Source organism: Phalaenopsis equestris, unplaced genomic scaffold (assembly GCF_001263595.1).
Source record: "Phalaenopsis equestris unplaced genomic scaffold, ASM126359v1 Scaffold000180, whole genome shotgun sequence".
NCBI classification, from domain to species: Eukaryota; Viridiplantae; Streptophyta; class Magnoliopsida; order Asparagales; family Orchidaceae; genus Phalaenopsis; species Phalaenopsis equestris.
The window spans coordinates 1,455,447-1,477,600 of record NW_018164622.1 but is presented as its reverse complement, the minus strand read 5'-3'; the positions used below and the strand labels follow the sequence as shown (position 1 = coordinate 1,477,600).

Sequence of the window (22,154 nt, the reverse complement as noted above, 5' to 3'; positions counted from 1 at the left end):
AAAATATTAACATAAAAGTTTTTAATGAATGAAAATTTTTTTGAGAGAGAATTCAAAGTATGGAAGAGTGAGAAGCCCTATATTTTAATTAAGAATAAGTATTTAGCATTTTATTTGAGAAAATTATATAGGGTGTATATTTCTCAAAATTGACTATTCATTTAAGGCATAAATAGATATTTAAGGGACAGCAAAGGCTTATAAAATACCAAAATCACCTAGAAAATCTATTAAGGATGTTATAAGCCATCTATGCATAAATTATTAAATTTTTACATTTTGATGATATTAGGATTTTTTTTAATTAAAATTGGATTTATTATGGGTTTTTTAACAATGTGTATATAAATGAGTAAGCTCTTGGATTTTAATAACTATATTTTCATGTATGCTCTTACTAAACTTCAGAACACCAGTTTCTCCTGTAGTTGATTTATTAATCAACTTAGAAAATCTCGTTTAGTGTTTGTTGAACAGAGCAATATGTAATTCTTGTTGACCGAATACTTTTCCTTATTTATTTTTCAAAGTGTTAGATTTTTACTCTTGATCATTTATGTTTGTCTGGGTTCTTCCTTTAAACGTAGAAACATATTAATATTGTTGGAGTCTTTGTCTATGCTTTTGAGATATTATTTAATATACATCGGGTATTATTATTAAATGGGATCCGTTATTTGCTCTTTGCAATAAACTTAAGAGTATTAAGGTTATTCTTAAGAGATGGAATTGGAATTCTTCTAGTTTCCTGACAGCGACTTTATATATTCTTAAAAATACAAGTATTAATACTGCTGCTAGAATATTTAATTCCTCAGCAATAGCACCAAAAACTTAACAACGGTTATAGATTCAATAAAGATGTATATATAAAATATTCAATAATGGTAAAGTCACACTTATCAACGCAAGTATACGTATCGCTCAAGTAATAAAGGGCTCTAATGGAGTCCTAGATATCGATCCTACAGGGAGTAATATTAGAACTATGAACTAAGATTTTAGAAAATCGATACTTAATCACAACAATATAATTCAAATTGCTTATCTGTCACTAATAGACAATTGAAATAAATATGTAATTTTAATAATTCTTAAATAACTAATTATACTAATAAAGTTTTTAATGTGATATTCAATATATAAAAAAACATTATTCTCCTTGTCAAGAAATTATAGTGAATGGATAAAGTGAATCAGTTCAAATTGTATTGTGTCAAATAGAAGCATACCTATTCTTTACCCTTTGGTCCAGGCATAAAAAATATTGACTAATCCTACGCTTGTTTACTGAATCTGCGGCTAGGCTGGGAGGATACCGGATCTCACTTCGGAGCTCCCACGTTCCCCTCGCCTGAGGGCTAACATCTACACTTCAACACCCAAATGATAGGACTGAATTAGGGATTTAGTCTGTCACTCTAAAATCTTCAATTCCACATCCGATAATTTTATTTCCTTATTTATTTGCACCCAATTTCCAAGGGCTTTGATCTCCTTGAATCTTAGATGTAATCTTCACTTTAGTTGTAAAACTTAACATATTTTAACAAATCAATTGGCCAGATTGAAAGTAAATTAAGATCGAAGTGAAAAGATCATCACAACTTCTTTAATATTTTCATGGCTCAATCAATTCAAATCACCATTTCACAAATCTCAAGACAAGGAGAAAGACAGAGAAAACTACTCAGCACTCATGGGGAAGACACAAAAAAACTCAAAATTCATATATATAAGCAAAGTCATACAACTACAACAAGTAAATAACACTTATCTCTAATTTCTCCCCAAGCAAACTCTCCGGGGACTTTAATTTTCGGCCAAAATCTTCTTTTAAAGTTGTAGAAGAGTTTTTCCAAGAGTTGCCTAAGCATCCCTCCAAAAATCGTCCACATTCAATGCACCTTTGGACATAACCGTTGATCTCGTCGCCGGCAGCCTCGAGGGCGTCGTCGGCGGGCCTTCTAAATTATTTAATCTAGAGGCTTGGGAAATTTTTTCCCCTGCCGTCGGCACCGTTGGGCTCGACGTCGGCGCTCTAATTCAAATCTTCACATTTTGGTCCTTTTCGCTCCAAATTCGCTCTTTTTTGCATCTTTTTGCTCCAATGACCATAATTCATCATACCAACAATAAACCATTAAAAATATCACAATAAACCATCAAAAATATCTTTCTTTAAAGTGTAATATCATCAAAAACAGTTTAAAATAGGTATGAAAAAATAGGTATGAAATAGGTATGAAAATCTCAACATATTTTCCTTTGGTCATTTTCTAACTAATTATATACTTGATATCAAAACTCATTCAATTTTTTTCTTAATCAATTTGAATTTTCCTCTTCTAATAAGAAGTTATTGATTAAAGCTTCTTGTTAAAAAAAAAAAAAAATCCAATGCTAGCTAGACTTTGTGAATATAAGTGGATTGAATAAAGAGCTAAATGCAGTTAACTTTATAAATGAGAAGAAGATTTGAAATTCTTTTATAAAATGACAAGAATAAGGAACAATTGTAGATTTATCAAAGAGATTTTTGTTGATAATACATGCATGCATCATCAGGGTGACATTGAGTTAGAATGTATTGCATATTATTCTAGTTTGCTTTTTTTCTTAAGTTATTAACAGGAATGGTTATGCAAATTTCTATCTTATTAAAAATTAGGGCTCTTTCTCTTATTATAATGCCCTTATTCAAGCCTTCTTTAATTATGATATTAAGAATGTTTTCTTCTTTATTGAATATTGAAAATATACTTGTCCTAAGGGTTTTAGCTTAAAATTCTTTAAATTCACTCAGTTTATTATTGGGAAGATTTATATTGAGGCGGTTTAGTATTTTTTTCAGAACTTTTAAGCTTCCTGCTAGGTTTAAACCTTTTGTTTTACTTTTCTTTTAAAAAAATTGGCTCTAAATCTGACTTAAGAACAATTTTTCTTTGTAATACATTTTATAAGGCTATTTCAATTTAGTTGATCTTCTTAAGCTTACTCTTCCTAATATCATTCATTGAACTCAAGATTCATTCATTAAAAAATGAGATATTTTGAAAATATCATCTTAGCCAACAAGTTTATTAAGGATTTTAATTCCAAAAATTTAATAAAGAGTTTTTGCTCCAAAATAAATCTAAAAACGGTCTTTGATAAAGTGAATAGGCTCCATTAATATGATAGAATGACTCAGCTAGACTTCCCACATTTATTCATTTGTTGGATTCAAGCATGGATAACTGAGGAGAACCTTTTTTGTTATTATAAATAGTGAAATAAAAAAACACTACCCATCTTCATCTTGTTTGAGACAATAGTGTCCTTTTATCTCTTTATCTTTTTACTACTATCATTGACACACATTCTTTAACTCTTTCATTTCATGAGGTTGGTCAAGAAAGTTTACCTAGGAATAATAAGTTTGCACATCTAATTTATCTGACGAGCTTTTCATTTTCGGTGGAGCTAATATTACTTATTTATAATATTTTAAGGAAATTCTTAATGCTTTTAGCCTTGCCTCAAATCTTGAAGTTAATGCCTCAAAATCTATTATGTATTTATTTAATTATGTAAAATTTTCCTTGCAACAATAGTTTTGTGATGTTTTTGGTTTTATCTTTAAACCTTTATCTTGAGTTTACTTAGGTGTTACAATCAAACCCACTAAGATCCTTGTGGTTGATTGTTAAACACTTAGTGAGAGGCTGAATAAATGGCATGTTGGATGGAAAATGAAGGTCTTAGCTGTTCTTGGCAGATTCTAGTTAGTTAAAACCATTATACATTACTCTCTATACATTGTGTTACTCTTCTTATGGGTATTAGAAATATTATTTCATCTAAAATCAATAACTTTTTCCAACATAATGGCTTTGAGAGAAAGTTGTATACAATTGCTCAGAGTACTTATTCTAAGCCTAAAGCTAAGGGTGGCCTTGACATCCCTTCTTTGGACACCATGAATGTCCTTTGTAAATCCAAGTAGTCTTAGAGAAATTATAACTTTAAGCCTTTTTCTTAGCTAGTTGGTGCGACCACAAATATGGATCTATTTTGTGTAAACACAGAGTTAGAATTTTGTTTTTGGAAAAAAACTTTATTAAATTGACTCATATAATTAGATATTGTTTATAATTTCAATAATCTTATAATAGTAAGATGTTTCCCTTGGTTGAATGGAGTTTCTCTCTCTGAATTGTTTGGAAAAGTTATTTTAGGTTGGTTTGATTTGCCCAAATAGAAATGCTTTGTTAGCTTATGATTAATGACAAATGGTACTTTGACGATAATTTCTTAGCACTTGATATTGCCTTGACTATCCATATTGTTAAGAGTTTGTTAACTTGCTATTAGATGGGTCATAATAGATACTCTCATAAAGCCACTTATGATATGATATATGTTAACTATCCTAACAATGATTGTAGCAATCTTATTTGGTTTAAAGATTTTTCTATTAAATTAGTCTTACATTTTTGAAAAAATTTCTATAAAGCCTTGAAAGCTTATGGAATTCTAAGTTCTAGAAGGATTATCGTTGATACAAATTATATTTTTGGTATTCAAGGAACATATTCTCATTGTCACATTTTCTTTGAAAGTCCATTCTCCCATTTTTTTACTAAAAAGCAATATTCACAACAAGTTTTCATTCATGCTGATAATTTTTTCCTATGAGATCTTTAAAAATTTTACTAGGCAGTTGTTCAAGCTACTGCTCATGTTATTTGGATTGAAAGGAATTCTAGTATCTTTAATAAGTCTCATACTTCAGAGATTATTGTTCAGAGCATCCATAAACTGGTTAAATATAGAAGAAGATGATGAAAATTTGAGAATGAGATTTGTTGCTTCATTTGTAAGTTCTTCAAAATGTAAGAGGGCGTCGATTTTGCCTTTAGCATTCTTCCATGTTTGAACATTGATAGTGGTTTTAAATGCGGGTTAGACTAGGTTTCATATGCTAGAAGGGTTATCCTCTAAATCGTTCTTCCTTTTTAATCATCTATTGTTCACCTGTTTTAGCTGTAAGATTGCTTAAAGGTTCTTTTCAGATACTACACTTTGTTGAAATACGATGAATTTCAGAGTTGCATGATGATTCAACTATGATAAAATTTTTTCCCTATATTTTGTATGAAATTATCATGCTTTGTTGTCAGTGAGTTTTAAGCTCATCCTTATCCTAACCTTTTGAAGGAGGTCCTGCTGTTGAGCATTGGGTTTGTTGTTGTCTCTAATTTATGTTGGATGGTTAATGCTTCTGGAGCTTTTTGGTTGTTGGATTTCTTTTTTGTTATGATTGATGTTCTTAGAGATCATTTGAGTTGATGCCTCTTTGTTGGATGGTTTTGATATTGATTTTATGACGTACTTCTATCTTTTTTCATAAAGATAGGTGAAATTTTGAGTTGATTTGCTTGTAGTTTTCCCATTTAGTTTAGTTCATTTACTTATTTATTTTTTTTGGAAGCTCTCACTATTATTCCAGATTTTAGTTAGATGATCTTCACTAATTGAATCAATAATTTGCTGATAGTTTGATTTGGATCTTGAAAGCTTTAAGGCTTTCCCGAAGTATCAATGAAGTTTAAAGACTTGTAGCCTTATTATGCTTTACTCGATGTGTGTAACTCTAAAGCTATGATGTTTTATTACTGTGAAGTCATGAAGATTCTCATATTTTGTTACCTTTTTGTCTAATATCTTCACACACACACAAATATATATATATATATATATATATATATAATAAGTTACACTTTTTCCCTCAGACGAAACACTCCTGAAGTCAAACGTCTCACAAATCGTAAGCAGCCGGCCAACGACCGGCGACGACGGAGCTCCCGCTCAAGAAACCGTCAACGTGCGACGAAGAAGATAAAAACGCTTTCTTCTCCCTTTTAGAAGCAGCACGATCGTTTCTTGTTGTGGACTCTGATGGAAAACGCTCTCACAAAATAGAACGGGCCCTCTCTTCTTCCCCGCTCACCCTTTTCCGCATCAGAAGCTAACCGCCGGAAAGCATAAGTCTCCTCACCGGACATGTCTTCTAGGACTCTTCCTTACTCGAGCAAGGATGTCGATTACGACAACGCAAAGTTCCGATACCGATCGCCCTTCAAGGTTCTTGTTTCATCTTATGCGTTCAGATCTCGATTTTTTTTATCGAGTAGGATTTTGCTTGGATTTGAGTTAGTTAGATGGAGATGGGTATTTCAGTTCTGCTATTATTTGCCGATTGTGTGGTCTTTTATTAGTTTTTGTATGAATTTTATCTGCTTATGAAGTTGACTTTGGAGGGAACAATCATCTCTTGGGGATCTTTGATGCATATGGAGGTTGCCAATCTTGAAAGGGTATCTTATCGGGTTACTGTATTGAATGAAGAATAGGATGATGTAGCCCGAAGTTCAACTTTTGACTCTGATTGGGATTTGGATCGATTAAGTATTGAGACGATTCTTGTTGTTCGATAAGCCTTTTGTGTACATTTTATTGCTTGATCTAGATTTCTTTGTGCTAAATTCTTGTAACCATACACCTTTTCGTGGAGCCTTGCCACAAATTCTCTAGTGAATATAGCGAAAGACTGAGAATCTTATCGTATGGAAGGCATTTGTCTTCCATGATTTTCCATTTCACTGCATTTATCATAGGATGATATACCTATGTTCAAGTTTTGACTCTGATCATTTTTTATTTACAACAACAGATACGACTCTTGTATATATATTGTGATTTTGGTAGTCTAGAAGATGGGCAGTTTACAAAGAAATATTATTTTCCAGTTGTTGTGCTAGATTGCTCCATATCAAATCCTTGTAACTAACCCATTCTTCATTTTGAAATATCAGGTGCTAAACCTTCAATCAAGAGTACGGCGTCCATGAATTTTTTTCTTTTATTTCTCAACTGAGTGCAATCCATTAGTTTAGTACATAACTCTGCCTGTTAATAACTTGGTGTTTTGTGCGAAATTTAAATATTTTTAGTTGCTTAATGTTTTTTCCCATGATCTTTGTATGTTTGCAAATTGATTTTGTTGACTGTGATGAGTAAGGAATGTAATATGGATCTCATAATTTAACACCTTTGGAAATACAAACTAATAGTATGTTTCATATTCTGTGGTGTTTTTGAGGTAGTTGGAGTTTTTGCTTCATTCTTTATTAAAGTTGTAATTAAGAAATTGCCATTGGTCAATGATCAATAGAACACAAATAGTTACTTCGAATATAAAGTATGCTCCATTGGTTAATCTCTATGATTGAAAATATCATATGGCAGGATGAAAGTTACAAATCTCTATTTTGTGTCTAGGGTTGGTTATAAATGATGGTTCATTTTATTAAGACCATTGCAATGTATTAATTTTTATATTGGAGAAGAAAACCCAAACTACAAAAGAAACACAATTATTATTACTGAAATTGAAATCAACTACAACGATGACTCACCAACGAAAATATAGAATAATAAACACAAAACATAGGACGACACAACCAAACACTTCGAAAGTGTATCCCAAGAGTGGTGAAGGTTGGCCCGGTGGGTATGGAGGCTTGCGACAGTAAGGGTGGATGTGGGAGAGGGGGCTATAGGGGTTGGAAGGTGAATTGGAGGAGGGAGGCAGTAGGTTAAGGTGACGGGAAGGTTTGTTGGCCGACTGGGAGGTAGTTTGAAAGGTGGGGTACCAAGTGAGAAGGTGGGGCAGTAGTTGGGAAGGCTCGCCAGCACTTTCGGAGGGTGGACAGTGAGCGGGGAAGCACTGACAGTGATGGTAAGGGTCGGGACAACAACATAGTTGTTGTAGGAATGTTGATTGGCTGCTGTGAGTGGTCTGAAAGGGCTGGACAGCAGGCTGCTGTAGCAGGAAAGAGGAGTGGACGTCAATGGCTTGCAAGGAAGCTGTAGGGAGGTGGTCTGGATGGAGCAACGAGGGTTTTCATAGGGTTGTGGAGCGGGTGAACAACAACGTAAAGGGTGGAGGGATAGATAAATATCTCGATGCTACAGCCGGAGCATCACCCGAACTTGTGTAGACGATCACCGCCTCGGACGAGGGACAGTCAGAGCACTTCCTCTACGTTGTATACAACCTTCGAAGGGAAAAACTCTAGGATAAAACCTGAATTCAGATATAAAAAACAAGACTCCTAACTCTAAGCACATCATCTCATATTTATAAAGAGACTAAACTTATTTAGGTAATGAAAATAAGAAAGGAGAATAAAATATAATCATGATTGCATAAATAAGGAAGGAAAGGTTGAGGGGGGAGATAAAGGAAAGGTGGGGAAGCAAAAAGGAGGATTAAAAGGAAAAGGGAAAGAAAGGAAAGAGGGAATGAGGGAAATGAAGAAGGGGAAGGAAGGGGGTGGCAACCCCTCACTCTTGAGGACCAGGCGCTTCTCCATCGAGCCCCGCGTCAGTCTTTCGGGGTTGGAGGAGCTTCGACTTCATTTGTCGAAGCTTTTGGTTTTTTGAGGCTGTTTCTGGATCCCACTGACGACTGCCCTAGCTCCCAAAGTATCTGCGATGCTTTTCCCACCTTGGAGCATACCTCCCTATCAATCTAGTTTGGTTTAGTAGAATTTGAGCCAAAGGTACACATCGACATAGGTTCTCCCGAAGCCAAATTTTGAACAATTTGAACAAGGCTTCTCATCTATGACAAGTTTGGCCTCAGCGGGTTTATGGGTTTGCAAGAGTTTGGTTGATGTGCGATTCTTATTATTTTCTGGGTCTTCTCTCTAACTGTTGAAGTTTTGAAGAACTAATAGCTTAAGCTTTGTTCTAATAACAAGAACTTCACCTGACCTTTTGTCTCTTCACGCGGAACACTGGGGGTGATAGTTGGAAGTGTAATCGTCTTTGATGGTATCAGTTGGTCGTTATTAAGACCATCATCTGAAATTTAAATACTTACATTTTCTGATCTTCGTGACATTTGTATATCTCAACAATAAGTTCTTCATCTTCTAGGGGAGTTGGAATCACAATCTCATTAAAAGTTGCATGTTTCTTTTAATTACACAGGGGAAAGACATCAGAGATATCCATGAATAAGGGAGTTTCCCAGGGGAAGACGTCATCGAATAAAAATTCTCGTTCGAACTACTTTTCATTGTTTGCGGTGTCCTTGCCTCAGGTTTCATCAATGGTCTGCTCCGTGAAATAAATCACTCTCCAGATTGTGCATTCTGCCTCCACATGTCTGAATCCATGACACTTACAACATTTTCTGTCTATGACAGACTTGCAGATTGGTTTGTTGAATAGTAGCATGGGGGGTTTGTTTGGTGATACGGTCGCTCATCTTCGGAAGTAGAGGCTGCAACTTTTGGCGGTAGTCAGTTGGTAGAAATTGACGCAGTGTTCTCTGCTTTATCTTCATATTTTCTCGTTTTTCCCTTTGACCTTACAGATCATGGTCGAGAGTAACTTCCCACTGGATTTCTCTTCAATCTCCTTATGCTTTTGTTGGAGGCGACAAAGTTCTCGCTGCATCCCTCCCCAGGTAGGTTTGGGCATATTCTTTCTTGGCGGCATAGTTGACGGTTTTGGGATCCGTGAGTAGGTTTGGGCATATTCCTTCTTGGCGGCATAGTTGACGGTTTTGGGATCCGTGGAAGGAAAGATAGAAGGAACAAAGAAAAAAGAGGAAAAAAACACGAAAGAAAGAACAAAAAAAAATTGGTGTGGTGGATTGGGTAAGGGCATATGCTAGAAATCCTAGGATGGGACAAGGGTTGGACTTGCTCTGATACCAAATGATACCGGAAGAGATGACTCAATCCATAAAAGAAACACAATTTTTATTACTACAATTGAAGTCAGTTACAATGACGACTCGTCAACGAAAATATAGGATAACAATACAAATCATTGGACGATACATACAAATACCTTGAAAGTATATCGCAAGGGCGGTGGAGGTTGGCTCAGTGGATTTGGTGGCTTGACAACAAGGGTGCATGCGGGAGAGGAGCCGACAAGGGTTGGAAGGTGAATTGGAGGGAGGTAGCAAGTTAAGGGGGCGGGAAAGTTTGTTGGCTGGCTGAGAGGTAGCTGGAAGGTGGTGTAACAAGCGGGAAGGTGATGCAGCAGTTAGGAAGGCTCACCAGCACTTTCAGAGGGCGGATAGTGAGCGGGGAAGCGCTGACAGCGATGGGGGCCAGTACAGCAAGGTAGTTGTTGTAGAGGTGTCTGATGGCTGTCGTGAGGGGTCTAAAAGGGTTGGACAGTAGGTTGCTGCAGCAGGAATGAGCAGTGGAAGTAAGCGGCCTGCAGGGAAGCTACGAAGAGGCAGTCTGGATGGAGCAGCTGGGGTTGTCATAGGATTGTGGAGCGGGCAGACAATGACGAGAAGGGTGGAGGAACTTAAAATAAGAACGATTTTTTCTTAGCATGGTCGAGTTACAGCTGGAGCACCACCTAACCCGTGGAGACAATCTCCACCTCGGGCGAGGGACAACCGGAGCACTTCCTCATGTTGGATACAACCCTAGAAGGGAAAAAATTTAGGATAAAACCTAAATTTAAATATAAAAAATAAGACCCATAATTCTAAGCACATCATCCCATATTTATAAAGAAACTAGAGTTATTTTTGGTAATGAAAATAAGGAAGGAGAATAAAATATAATCAGGTTTTTAGATTTTAGAAAATGATTTAAAATAAGAACGGAGAATAAAAATATATTTATGATTTTAGATTTTAGGAAGGATTTAAAATAGGAAAGTACTTAGGAAGGAAAAGTTGAGGGGGGAGAAAAAGGAAAGGTGAGGAAGAAAGGAGGAGGAAGAAAAAGAAAGCGGAAATGAAGAAAAAAGGGAAGACGGGAAAGGAAGGAGGGGGCGGCAGCCCCTCTCCCTTGAGGACCGATCGGTCCTCCCCCGATCCCTGCTTCAATTTTAATTGAATAAATAGATTTTTCTAACTATAATAGTCTACGTCAGTTGATGCTCGTGAAAAACCTCAAGGCGGTCGTTCTGTAGCCAAAACTCAACTCACTCCTCTAGACTTGAGTGTAACTCAACTAGTCTACTGTTAGTAAGACATTTAGGCGGTATTTGGCTACACATTGATTTTATGTAAAATAGAATTTATCAAAACCAGTAAAATTTTGGATTTATCAAACCTTCTGCGACGGAGATTGAGATCGCTCCCAACGACGGAGTAAATCCTTAAATCCAACCCGCATTCAGATTTAGTAAATTCAGACTTAGGGATGGAATGCGATAAACAGAGGCATAATGCACGAAATTTTGATTTAATGGACCATTGAATTTAATTTGCATTTTTTTATGTTAGGGTGGATTTACATTAAATCCATGCCTAAATCCTATCTAAACGATGCTTCCAAACACGACCTTAGGATTATAACCCAACAACGTAACCCTTATGATGTCGTTCTAGGATGGTTCAAGATAAATTATAGGGGTGGTCGACGATGTTTAGCAGGAGAAAAGCGGTAAAATCTGTTGTTAGACAGCGGAATTGAGTTGTTTGGTGGTTGTCCCTGCTGAAAATAGCGAAATGAATGACAAACTAGCTTAGGACGGGCAATGAGGAGGTTCACCACCTGTTCCTGAGCAATATAAATACACACCACTTACAAAAGAGAGATGATGCAACACTCCTAATGCAGGAACTTAGATATTACGATATCTATAATAGTCAAAACAAAGCAAAAATCCCCTTAACCAAGTTCGACATACGTTATTTATGCTAGTAATTAAACTAATATTTAATTAAGAGAAAACAGAAAGAAAATAAGTCAGAAAAAGTAAAAAAAATCTAGTTGATTTGATAATATAGCGGAAAGTTTCGTAAGGAAAATTTCATAGGATAGGATTTCCATCCGGTCAGTCCTGCAATCACGGTAAGCGCAGAAATCCATGGTTTTGTGGGTCTTTAGCTCCCGCATCATTCGCCTCTGCTAGGAGAGTCTTCTTCATTGTAAGCTTCTAGAATCGATCTACTTGCACATAATAAAATCATCGTCTTACTGTTTTTGAGGTAGCTCCACTGCAAAATCTATGCCCATGCAACTCTAAAATAAATACCTCATTCTAAAACATGTCCTGATAGAATTAATAGTTATTCTTTTTAGCATAACCAAAGTTGGAATTAATCATAAACGGATATTCACACGAATCAAGTCTAAAACCAATAAATTTGTACTGCTTCCCCACTTCTCGTGCTCGGTGGAGCGCATCCAATAAACAAGCTAGTTTGGAGGAAGTGAGCTTGGAGTGAAATCTATGACATGCTGGACCGCTCTTATTTGCAACCACCCAGGAGGTAAACTTTCAATCAAATCATTTGATAACCCCCTCAATAGGGGCTGAACCTTTTCTGATATTGGTTTCTCAGACTCATTATATTCTAGGACAACTAATGTTAGTCCTGTTGGAGTCTCTCACCTCATGGGCTTAGCTTGAATCAATGACAGCTCTCTCTTGTCGACTAGAAGCCGATACTCCCCGATGTCTTCATTTTCTCTTCTATCACTGACATTTCTTCAACTGCTCCATGTTTAGTGAAAAATATCATTCTTCTGTTTGGGCAATCTATTCTAAAGTGCCCAAAATCGTGTCACTTAAAACATTTTCTAACTGGTATAAATTTGGGAGTGCTGACAGTCTCCACTGCTTATCCACTTCGTACGGGTTGTTCCTCGGGCAGGGTTAGCTTCGGTGCTCCACTGGGCGTACTTTTATTGCTTGAATCAATGGTTGAACCCTGTTTGAAGGGCGGTGTAGACCTGATATCGTTGTGTTATCTCTTAACTTTGGGCTAGGATCTAAACATCATGTAATGTCCATTAGGGTTGTAATTATATTACATTGTTAATGGACACTCACAATTCTCTCAGATATCATGGCATTCTCATCGGGCTTCACTAGCTCACACTTCAACGTAAACTGCTTGAACTCAACTATGTAGTCATCTACTGTGAGGGTTGGTACTGTCGTTGCATCGCTTTCTTTATCTTCTCCCAAGAAGTGATTATGCCACATCTTTCTCACTTTCCCTTTTTAGGTTCTCCCACTACAAAGAGGCATTCTTTGTATGGCGATGAGCTTTACTCTTCTAACACTGGGTACATCTTTGTATTGAAAGATCTGCTCAACGGTCTGCATCCACTCAAGAAAATCATATGGATTCATCCTCACGTCGAAGTTTGTTAGGTCCATCTTAACTCCTAAATCTTTGTGCCCTCCAATAGGCACAACCTCTCTCTATTTCCTCTGATAATGAATTCTGAAGTGCGCGGGTTGATTTTCATTTTCATTGAAGTCATTCTTATGAAAGGGGTTCAACCGTTCTTCTGGCTCTCCTTCCCGGATCTCACTATTACGAACTACGGTGACATTGCCCATGATCCTTATCTCAATGGCCTTGAGTCGTTGGAAGCACTCGTCAGAGTATCCACTTTGTGTCGTCCATGGTAAAGTCCTGCTTAAGTTTCCGACAATTTCCTTCTCGACGACATGGTTAGAGTTTAGAGGTGGATAGATGGGTAAAGAAAATTTTTTTTGGGGTGGGGTGGGGTGGGGTTGGAGATGTGTTTAGGTATATAAAGAAAATTTTTTTTGGGGTGGGGTGGGGTTGGAGATGTGTTTAGGTATGGTATGTCGAATGCTAGAAATTCTAGTTTAGAACTAGGGTTAGACTACCTCTGGTACCAAATGATATCAAAGTTAACCAAATAATAAATGAAAAGCAATGCTTATTATGGAAAAAACATGTAGAGGGTTACAATAAACACACACTGAGATGAGAAATAACAAAAGGCACAAAACACAAACACCAACAAGGGCTGGAGTCGAATGTGGTGGGAAGGTTGTGTTAAGGTGGCTATGATTGAGGGAGATAGAAGGTTGGGATGGGGGAGGTGGCAACAAGGTATGCGGGATGGATGGTGATTGGAAGCGACAAGGATGGAGGAGGTTGTAGGTTGGGCAGTAGTAAGGGAAGGGCGGAGTTGGCAGCGTGGAAGCAGTGGTTAGGGAAAACAACAGGCAGCCGGCAGAGCAGTCCGGTAGGGTTGCCGCAGCAAGTCGGCAGTTGGGATGAAGGCATGGGAAGCAGAGAACGATAGATAAACACCACCTAAGGATGAGTTACAGCCAGAAAACTTTTTCGTCTTCAGATATAGCCCTAGAAGGAAGAACTTGGATTCCGACGGCTGTCTTGACATAAAACTGAATCCAAAACTGACCTAAAACACATAAAACAACATATAAATACTACTAGGGTAGCTAAGGGCGGGACCCTCTCGGCAATTCCCAATCAAGGAAGGATCGTGCAGCTCCCTCCTCCCGTAGAATGAACTGGTTCACGCAAAGCTGAGCCGGTTCGAGGCTGCTAGATCCCGCATCCATGCGGAAGAAGCGCCCGTTCCAAGGGGTTAGGGCCGAACTAGATAAAAATATTGGAGTTCTTATTGTTTCTTTATTTCACAGTCTTCATTAATTGGTCAATTAATATTCATTTTATTTTTCACATTTTATCTTTAGCTAACGTTTGCATTAATAATAATTTTTTAGAGACCCAATTCGCTCCTGTCTTCTTGGGTTGTGTGGGACATCAATATTGTTATTTTCAAATAATCTCATTTTGATTTTTTTTTTGTATTCTTTATTTTTAGGTTGTGACACAGGCTTTCAGTACTAATAGCATCAGACATGACTGTGGAAGATGCGGTGTGGGGAAGTTCTTAATGCTATTGATGATTAGCGGTTTAACTTATTTAATGGTTATTCATAAAAGCCCTAGTCAGCTTGCATCTCGTAGATTTCTGGAGAATACCACGACAGGAGATGGATATCATGTAAAGGAAAGAATTGGTAAAATTGGAAGGTTTTTACAGAAGCCCCCAAGGCTTCCTCCACAGTTTTCACCTGATGACATTAAAAACTCGAGTTGGAATCTTAATCCTAATAAGTTGTATGATAAGTCTGAATTGATGTCAAGGCAAAATCAGGTTAAAGAAGCGTTCATACATGCCTGGTCTGGCTATCGAAGATATGCCATGGGCTACGACGAGCTAATGCCCCTGAGTCAAAAAGGTGTTGACGGCCTTGGGGGCCTTGGTGCTACCATTATTGATTCCCTTGACACAGCTATGATCATGGGACTTAATGAAATTGTTTCCGAAGCAACTACTTGGGTAGAAAAAAACCTTATGGAGAGAATTAACAGGAAGGGGCATGTAAATTTGTTTGAGACCACAATACGTGTTCTAGGAGGCCTTCTTAGTGCTTATCATTTGGGCAGAGGTGAGCATGAAGTGAAGTCCAAGGTCTTCTTAGATGCCGCGAAGAATTTGGCTGACCGTCTACTGTCTGCTTTTACTTCAAGTCCAACACCGATTCCATTTAGTGATGTTGTGTTGAGTGAAAGATCAGCTCATGCCGCTCCTGATGGCTTGAGCAGTACTTCAGAAGTTTCAACATTGCAGCTTGAGTTCAACTACCTCAGTAAACTTTATGGTGATCCTAGGTATGGTTTGGAGGCAATGAAAGTGTTGGAACACTTCAAAACACTTCCCAAAGTTGAAGGGCTTGTACCCATCTACATCAGGTAAAATATCATTATCTCTCTTGAATTTTCTAAGGGCATTTACATACATAACACACATTTCTTCTTTATTTATGTATCTAACATGAAACTTTCATATTTACATACATAACACTTGAATATTTAATATTCAATAAAAATTACCACTACTACCAACTTTTTATAAGTACACCTTTGCTAGCATAGGTTCATAACACCAAAATGTTATAAATGTAAATATCAAGTTTCACGTGTTAGATATGTAAATACAAAGGAATTGTGTGGTATGCATGTAAATTTCCCAATTTTTTATCGTAGAGTTTTGTTATGTGTTCTGGGATTTGACTTATTTTCTGAGTGCTTAAGCTTCCAATGTACCCCTGCAACAAATATTATGAGTTTTAGTTTCCCATTGGAGTGTTCAAAGCAACCGCTTTATATTGATCAGCCTAATGTTGAACTTCAATGCTACTCTCAAGTTTTACATTTATTGTTGAAGTACATGAGAGAATTCTCCTCACTTAAATCTACTTAAGTTGAATCATGATCCAATGATTAATTTTTTTGTGAAGTTATTGGTGGATATTTCACATGGTTCTTCTTTTTAAATACACTAGTTAAAATTTTCCAGGTTGTTCTTGGACTTTTTTTCTTCAGCAGTTGGGGAAGGAAGCCTTCATGCTGATATTGCTATCCTAAAATTGGTTATACGTTCCGGAAATTTAAAAAAGTCAAGAGATAGGATGCAACAATGTCTATTGGAAACATTTACTTTTGATTATCTATTTATTTCACCACCTGAATAATGTATTAATTTAACAAAAATTAAATTTACATATCATATGATTTTTATTGATTTAGAAAAAGATTACGATAAGGCTCTAAGAGAAGTCCTTCGGAGATTCTCTAGCAGAAAGGTGTTGATATGACTTATATTCAAGTCATTAAAGATATATATATATATATATATTATAGCCGTTGGAGAATGGAAAATTTAAACTCATGCACCTTGTCGGAGAATGGAAAATCGGGCTATTAGATGAGAGACACATTCTTATTCAAATTAGCAATGAAGAAGATTACATGCGCTTATTTGCTAGAAGGATAATATGGATTGATAACAGAAAAATGAAGATTCTGAAGTGGTCTGTGGATTTTGACCCACAGACGGAACCACCAATCATTCCAGTTTGAATTCATCTCCCTGGTCTGAAATTTTATTATTTTTCTCAAAAAGTATTGTACTCTATTGCCTCAGTCTATGAGAAGCCACTCAAGACGAACATTCCTACTTTTAATTTGTCCCGTCCTTATGAAGCCAGAGTACTTGTTGAAAGAGACATCACTTCACCAGCTTCTGAGGAAATCTGGTTGGGCACACAACATCATGGATATTGGCAGAAGGTAGAGATTGAACATTTTCCGTCGTATTGTTCGAACTGTCGTATGTTCAGACACTCCATATCTCAATGTCACCATCTGCACCTCCACCTCAGACCAAAAAAGCAAACTGCTCCGCTAGAGGCTGTGATTCCATCTCCTTCTGATCAGGCAGGCAATATGACAACTATTCAATCCCCCGTTGTAGCTCTCTCGTCTTTGGCATCTCCTCTTCCCTCCTATCGTGGGGGAGAGGGAGTTTCTTCAGACCCCGTCTGCCCTAGAACCTATCACTGATAATACAAGTGGAAATACTTCTACTGCTTCACTACCGTCTCATCAGGCCAGAAAGATAAAGGATTTTAATATTACTCAGGTTCATGGGGATCAAGACGTGCAACGACTTACACCTATCCGACCACCTTTGGAATTTACTGATCAGATGAGTCAATCATCAGATGAGGAATGACAGGTCTATACATCTAGGAGGAAGAAGAAGAATGAAGATCTACTTGAGCTCAAGAATTTGATGGATGATACTTTGGTTACTACGGGCAATGAGACACACCTTATCAATTTGTTAGTCGGCTCACTTCCGAGAACTAGAGGAAGGAGGACTAAAGTGGGGCGTCCCTAGCACTTTTGTGCCCTTTTGTGGCTTTTTGGTTTTTTACTTTTTTGTATTTTTGTTTTATCTGAGTTTTTTTTTGTGTGTTGTGTTGTATTTTATGAGTTGGGCTTTCTTTTAGATCTTCTCATACAATTTTTCTGTATCCTTTTCATATTAATATATTTGCCCTGCCCTCGGGCTTTTTCAAATAATATATATATATATATATATATAGCTGTTATTTGTGTTCGAATAGGAGGATTGACCAAGTATTTTCCTTTTTCAGTTGGATTACACCAAGAATCGGCTTTAAGACCGTATCTTTTTGCTTTAGTTATGCATGCTTTTACTGTACATTTACAGGAGAATGTATCTTGGTGTATTCTTTTCGTTGATGATATCTTTCATGTGAATAAGACTAGAGAAAGTGTTTTGGAAAAACTTGAATTATGTAGTTCTATATTGGATTCTAAAGAGTTTCGTTTGAGTAGATCTAACACTGAATACATGAAATATAATTTTAGTAGTAGTAGTAGTTCTAGTGACAGAGTTGTAACTATGGATGATCAAATAATTAAAAAGCGTTAACGTTTCTCGGATGTACTGTTCAAAGTGATGGTGATATAGATGGGAATGTTATTAGTAGAATTCAAGTTGGTTGGTTGAAGTGTAGGAATGCATCATGCCTATTGTGTGATAGTAAAGTATTTCTTAGACTTAAAAGGAAAATTTTATAAGATGGTGGTGAGACCTGCAATATTGTATGATGCAAAATGTTGGCCTTTAAAAAACAAGCATAAAAAAAGTTAAGTGTTGCTTAGATGAGAATGCTTAGGTGGATGAGTGGCTTGACGCACAGAGACAAAATGCGAAATGAATCTATTCGTGAAAGGGTTGGTGTAGCTCAAGTGGCCGACAAAATTAGAGAGAGTCGTCTTAGATGGTTTGGTCACATTAAACGTCAACCATCTAATGATCCGGTCAGGAGAGTAGATGTTTTATATTCAACTTATGTTAAGAAAGACAAAAGTTGACTTAAAAGGACTTGGCCATATTGTATAAAAAATGATTTTAATTTATTAGAATTAAATAAAAATATAAAATTCAACAGGACACAAAAGAGAAAAAAGATTCATGTAGCCAACCCCACTTAGTGGGATAAATGCTTGTTTTTGTTGTTGTTGTTATATTTTTGTCTCTATTTTTCCTAACACCCTTTCGTTTCTCTTCTAACAGTTTTCTCCATTGCTTTTATTTTTCACTTATCAGAGGTATCATTTGTTATACTATTTTATTTACAAATATCATTGACCAAGTCATATTCTTTTATCATCTTTTGCTATCATCTCCATAACAAATATAGAAATATACAAACTTATTTTTGATCTTTGATGAAATGTAATATAGTTATGGATTCTGATCATTTTACTACTATTTCTAATGTCTGGAAATGTCTCATAAAACATATCATAAGTAAATATCAATATACTTTTGACAAATTCTTTTTTTTACAAAACAATCAATCGTTTCTCGTGGAATTTGATCGCAGGCCTTCTAAAGATAAAAAGAAATCATTCTAAGTTCCTTTATTTACTATTTATGCTTTTTCATTTACTGCCTCTACTCAAGAACACCCCTATAGTGAATCTTTTTCTCATAAAATCAAATTGAGTTTTAGATTTCAGCAGTACTATTAAACCTTTCTTATGTCCTCTCTAATACTGAAATGTATACTTTTGAACTTAATGCCCTTGCAATTACCAAAATTATGAGTATGTTTTTATACTTAAATATATACATTAAAATGCATTTATGTTATCATCCAAAAATCTAACCAAATTACTCTGTTATCTTCCATAAATTTTTATACTTAAATATATACATTAAATTGCATTTATGTTATCATCCAAAAATTTAAGATTTCATTGAAAAAAAAAAATCTAACCAAATTACTCTGTTATCTTCCATAATTCTCAAATTCTTATTTCCGTCTCATTTAGACCCAAGTTTTACTTTCAGGCATCTTTCTCTTAGGGAACTCAAATTCTTTTTTCTGAATCAATGTATAACATATTTCTTGATTTTGTTCAATTTATTATTTAAAGAAAATTCTTTCTTAAAATTTTATTTAATATTTTATCAAAATATTATTTTTGTCTTTCCTTATTATTTTCTTCTTAAGATTCTACCATTTCATCTTTAATGAAGATTCTCTGATCTTTGTTTTTGGTGCATCTAAATTTTTCAAGGTCCGTTCCACCTTTTTCATTAGCTTTTATATAGTTAAGGTGCGTTTGGGGCGGCGATGCAATATTGCACCGCAGTTTTTCCTCTTTGGTAAAATTACATTTTACACGCGTTCTCAAAAAACTGCAGCTGGAAATTGTGTTTTCTCATCATACCTAGCTACTTGCAGTGACTATTAGAAAGCAGTCTAACTTTTAAAAATAAAAATAAAATAGTCACCGCAGCTTTTTGAACATCAGTTTCTTCTTCAACAACTTCATAGCTACCCCAAACAGACCTTATATTTTTATTTTTTTATGTGTAGTATATTATATAAATCATCAAATTTTGAACTCATATTTTTCTTGTCTAGCTTTCTTACTGGCCTTTAACTCGTTTATAATGATTGAATTGTTGAAGATTATTTATTTATTTTGTTTATCCTTAAAAAATAATATTTTACCTGAATAATCATCTTTACACCAAATTTTCTTAATCGTATAAATCTTTTTCAAAATTTTTATATATCCTTACTTTTTCAAACCTCGTTAATCAACAACAACAACAACAAAGGCTTAATCCCACTACGTGGGGTCGACTATATACATGAATCCTTTTTTCTCCATTGCGTCTTATTTAGTGTCATATTTTCATTTAGTTCTAATAAATTAAGATCATTTTTTTATATAATAAGCCCAAGTCTTCTGTGGTCTACCTTTGTCTTTCTTAACATAAGTCGAATCGAAAACATCTCTCCTAACCGGATCATCAGATGGTCGATGCTTAATGCGACCAAACCATCTAAGACGACTTTCTCTAATATTGTCCGTCACAGGAGCTACACCAACCCTATCACGGATATAGTCATTTCTCATTTTGTCTCTAAGTGTAAAACCACTCATCCAACTAATCATTCTCATCTCGGTAACACTTAACTTAGTATTATGCTTCTCTCTTAAAGGCCAACATTCAACGCCATAGAGCATTGTAGATCTCACCACCGTCTTATAACATTTTCCTTTCAGTCTAAGCGGTACTTTTCTATCACACAAAAGGCCCGAAGCATTCCTCCACTTCAACCAACCAACTTGAATTCTACTATTAACATCCTCATCTATATCACCATCGCTTTAAACAACAAACCAGAGATATCTAAATCGTTCACATCTTTTAATATTTTGATCACCCAAAGTTACACTTTTGTCACTAGATCTGCTACTACTAAAATTACATTCCATGTATTCAGTTTTAGTTCTACTCAAATGAAGGTCTTTAGGCTCCAATGTAGACCTCCATAATTCAAGTTTTTCCTGAGTTTTTTTCTCTCGTCTTATCCACGAGAAGGATATCGTCAGCAAAAGGCGTACGCCAAGGTACATCCTCCTGTAAATGTCCAGTAAGGCCATCCATAACTAAAGCAAAAAAATATGGGCTTAAAAGTGATCTCTAATGTAATCCAACAGAAATAGGAAAATATTTGGTCAATCCTCCTTCAGTTCGAACATGAGTAACAGTTCGTATACATATCTTTAATGACTTGAATATAAGTCATATCAACATCTTTCTTCTCAAGGGCTCTCCAAAGGATTTCTCTTGGAACCTTATTGTAAGCTTGTTCTAAATCAATAAAAATCAAATGCAGATTCTCCTTATTGTCTCTTACTTCTCCATCAAACTTCTCAATAAATGTATAGCTTCCATAGTATACTTGCCCGACATAAATCCAAATTGATTATGAGAAATCTTTGTAATATGTCTTAACGTATTTTCAATTACCCTCTCCCATAATTTTAAAGTATGACACACCAACTTATTTCTTCTATAATTTGCACACTATTGTGCATCCCCTTTATTCTTAAAAATGGGGACCAAAATACTCTTCCTCCACTCCTCATACATTTTTTTAGTTTTTAAAATAATATTAAAGAGTTTAGTAAGCTAAGAAACTCCCAAATCTCCTAAACATTTCCATACTTCAATTGGATATCATCAGGTCCTACAAGCTTTCCACCCTTGGTTTTCTTTAAAGCCTCCTCAACTTCTTTTTTACCAATGTGACGGTAAAAATCAAACGTTTTATTATTATTAACCATATTAAGATTGCTAAGGTCGATTGTATTTTCAGAAACTTCATTAAGAAGTTTATCAAAATACTTCACCCTTCTATCTTCACCCATCTATGTTGAATATCTTTTTCTATGAAAAACACTTTTTGATTTTCATCTTTAATACACTTTACTTGAGTTAAATCTTTACTTTTCTTCTCTCTTTGTTTGGCTAGTTTATACATATATTTTTCACCCTCCTTAGTATCTAATCTATTATAAAGATCATTAAAAGCAGAATTTTTAGCATCAC

At 35.7% G+C, this 22,154-nt stretch overlaps 1 protein-coding gene across 3 annotated transcripts in view; it reads left to right on the top strand.

Annotated features, from left to right (window-relative positions):
- The first annotated feature begins 5,767 nt into the window (after window positions 1–5,767).
- The window catches only part of LOC110022272 (mannosyl-oligosaccharide 1,2-alpha-mannosidase MNS3), a 26,940-nt gene continuing 10,553 nt past the window's right edge, over window positions 5,768–22,154 (top strand). For all 3 annotated transcript variants that reach the window (XR_002293756.1, XM_020721122.1, XM_020721123.1), the window contains exons 1-2: window positions 5,768–6,129; window positions 14,670–15,604. Coding sequence is in view for 2 of the 3 variants with exons in the window: in XM_020721122.1 (XP_020576781.1) it covers window positions 6,049–6,129; window positions 14,670–15,604 (1,016 nt within the window). In the remaining variant the exon portion in view is untranslated. The remainder of the gene's footprint in view (window positions 6,130–14,669; window positions 15,605–22,154) is intronic.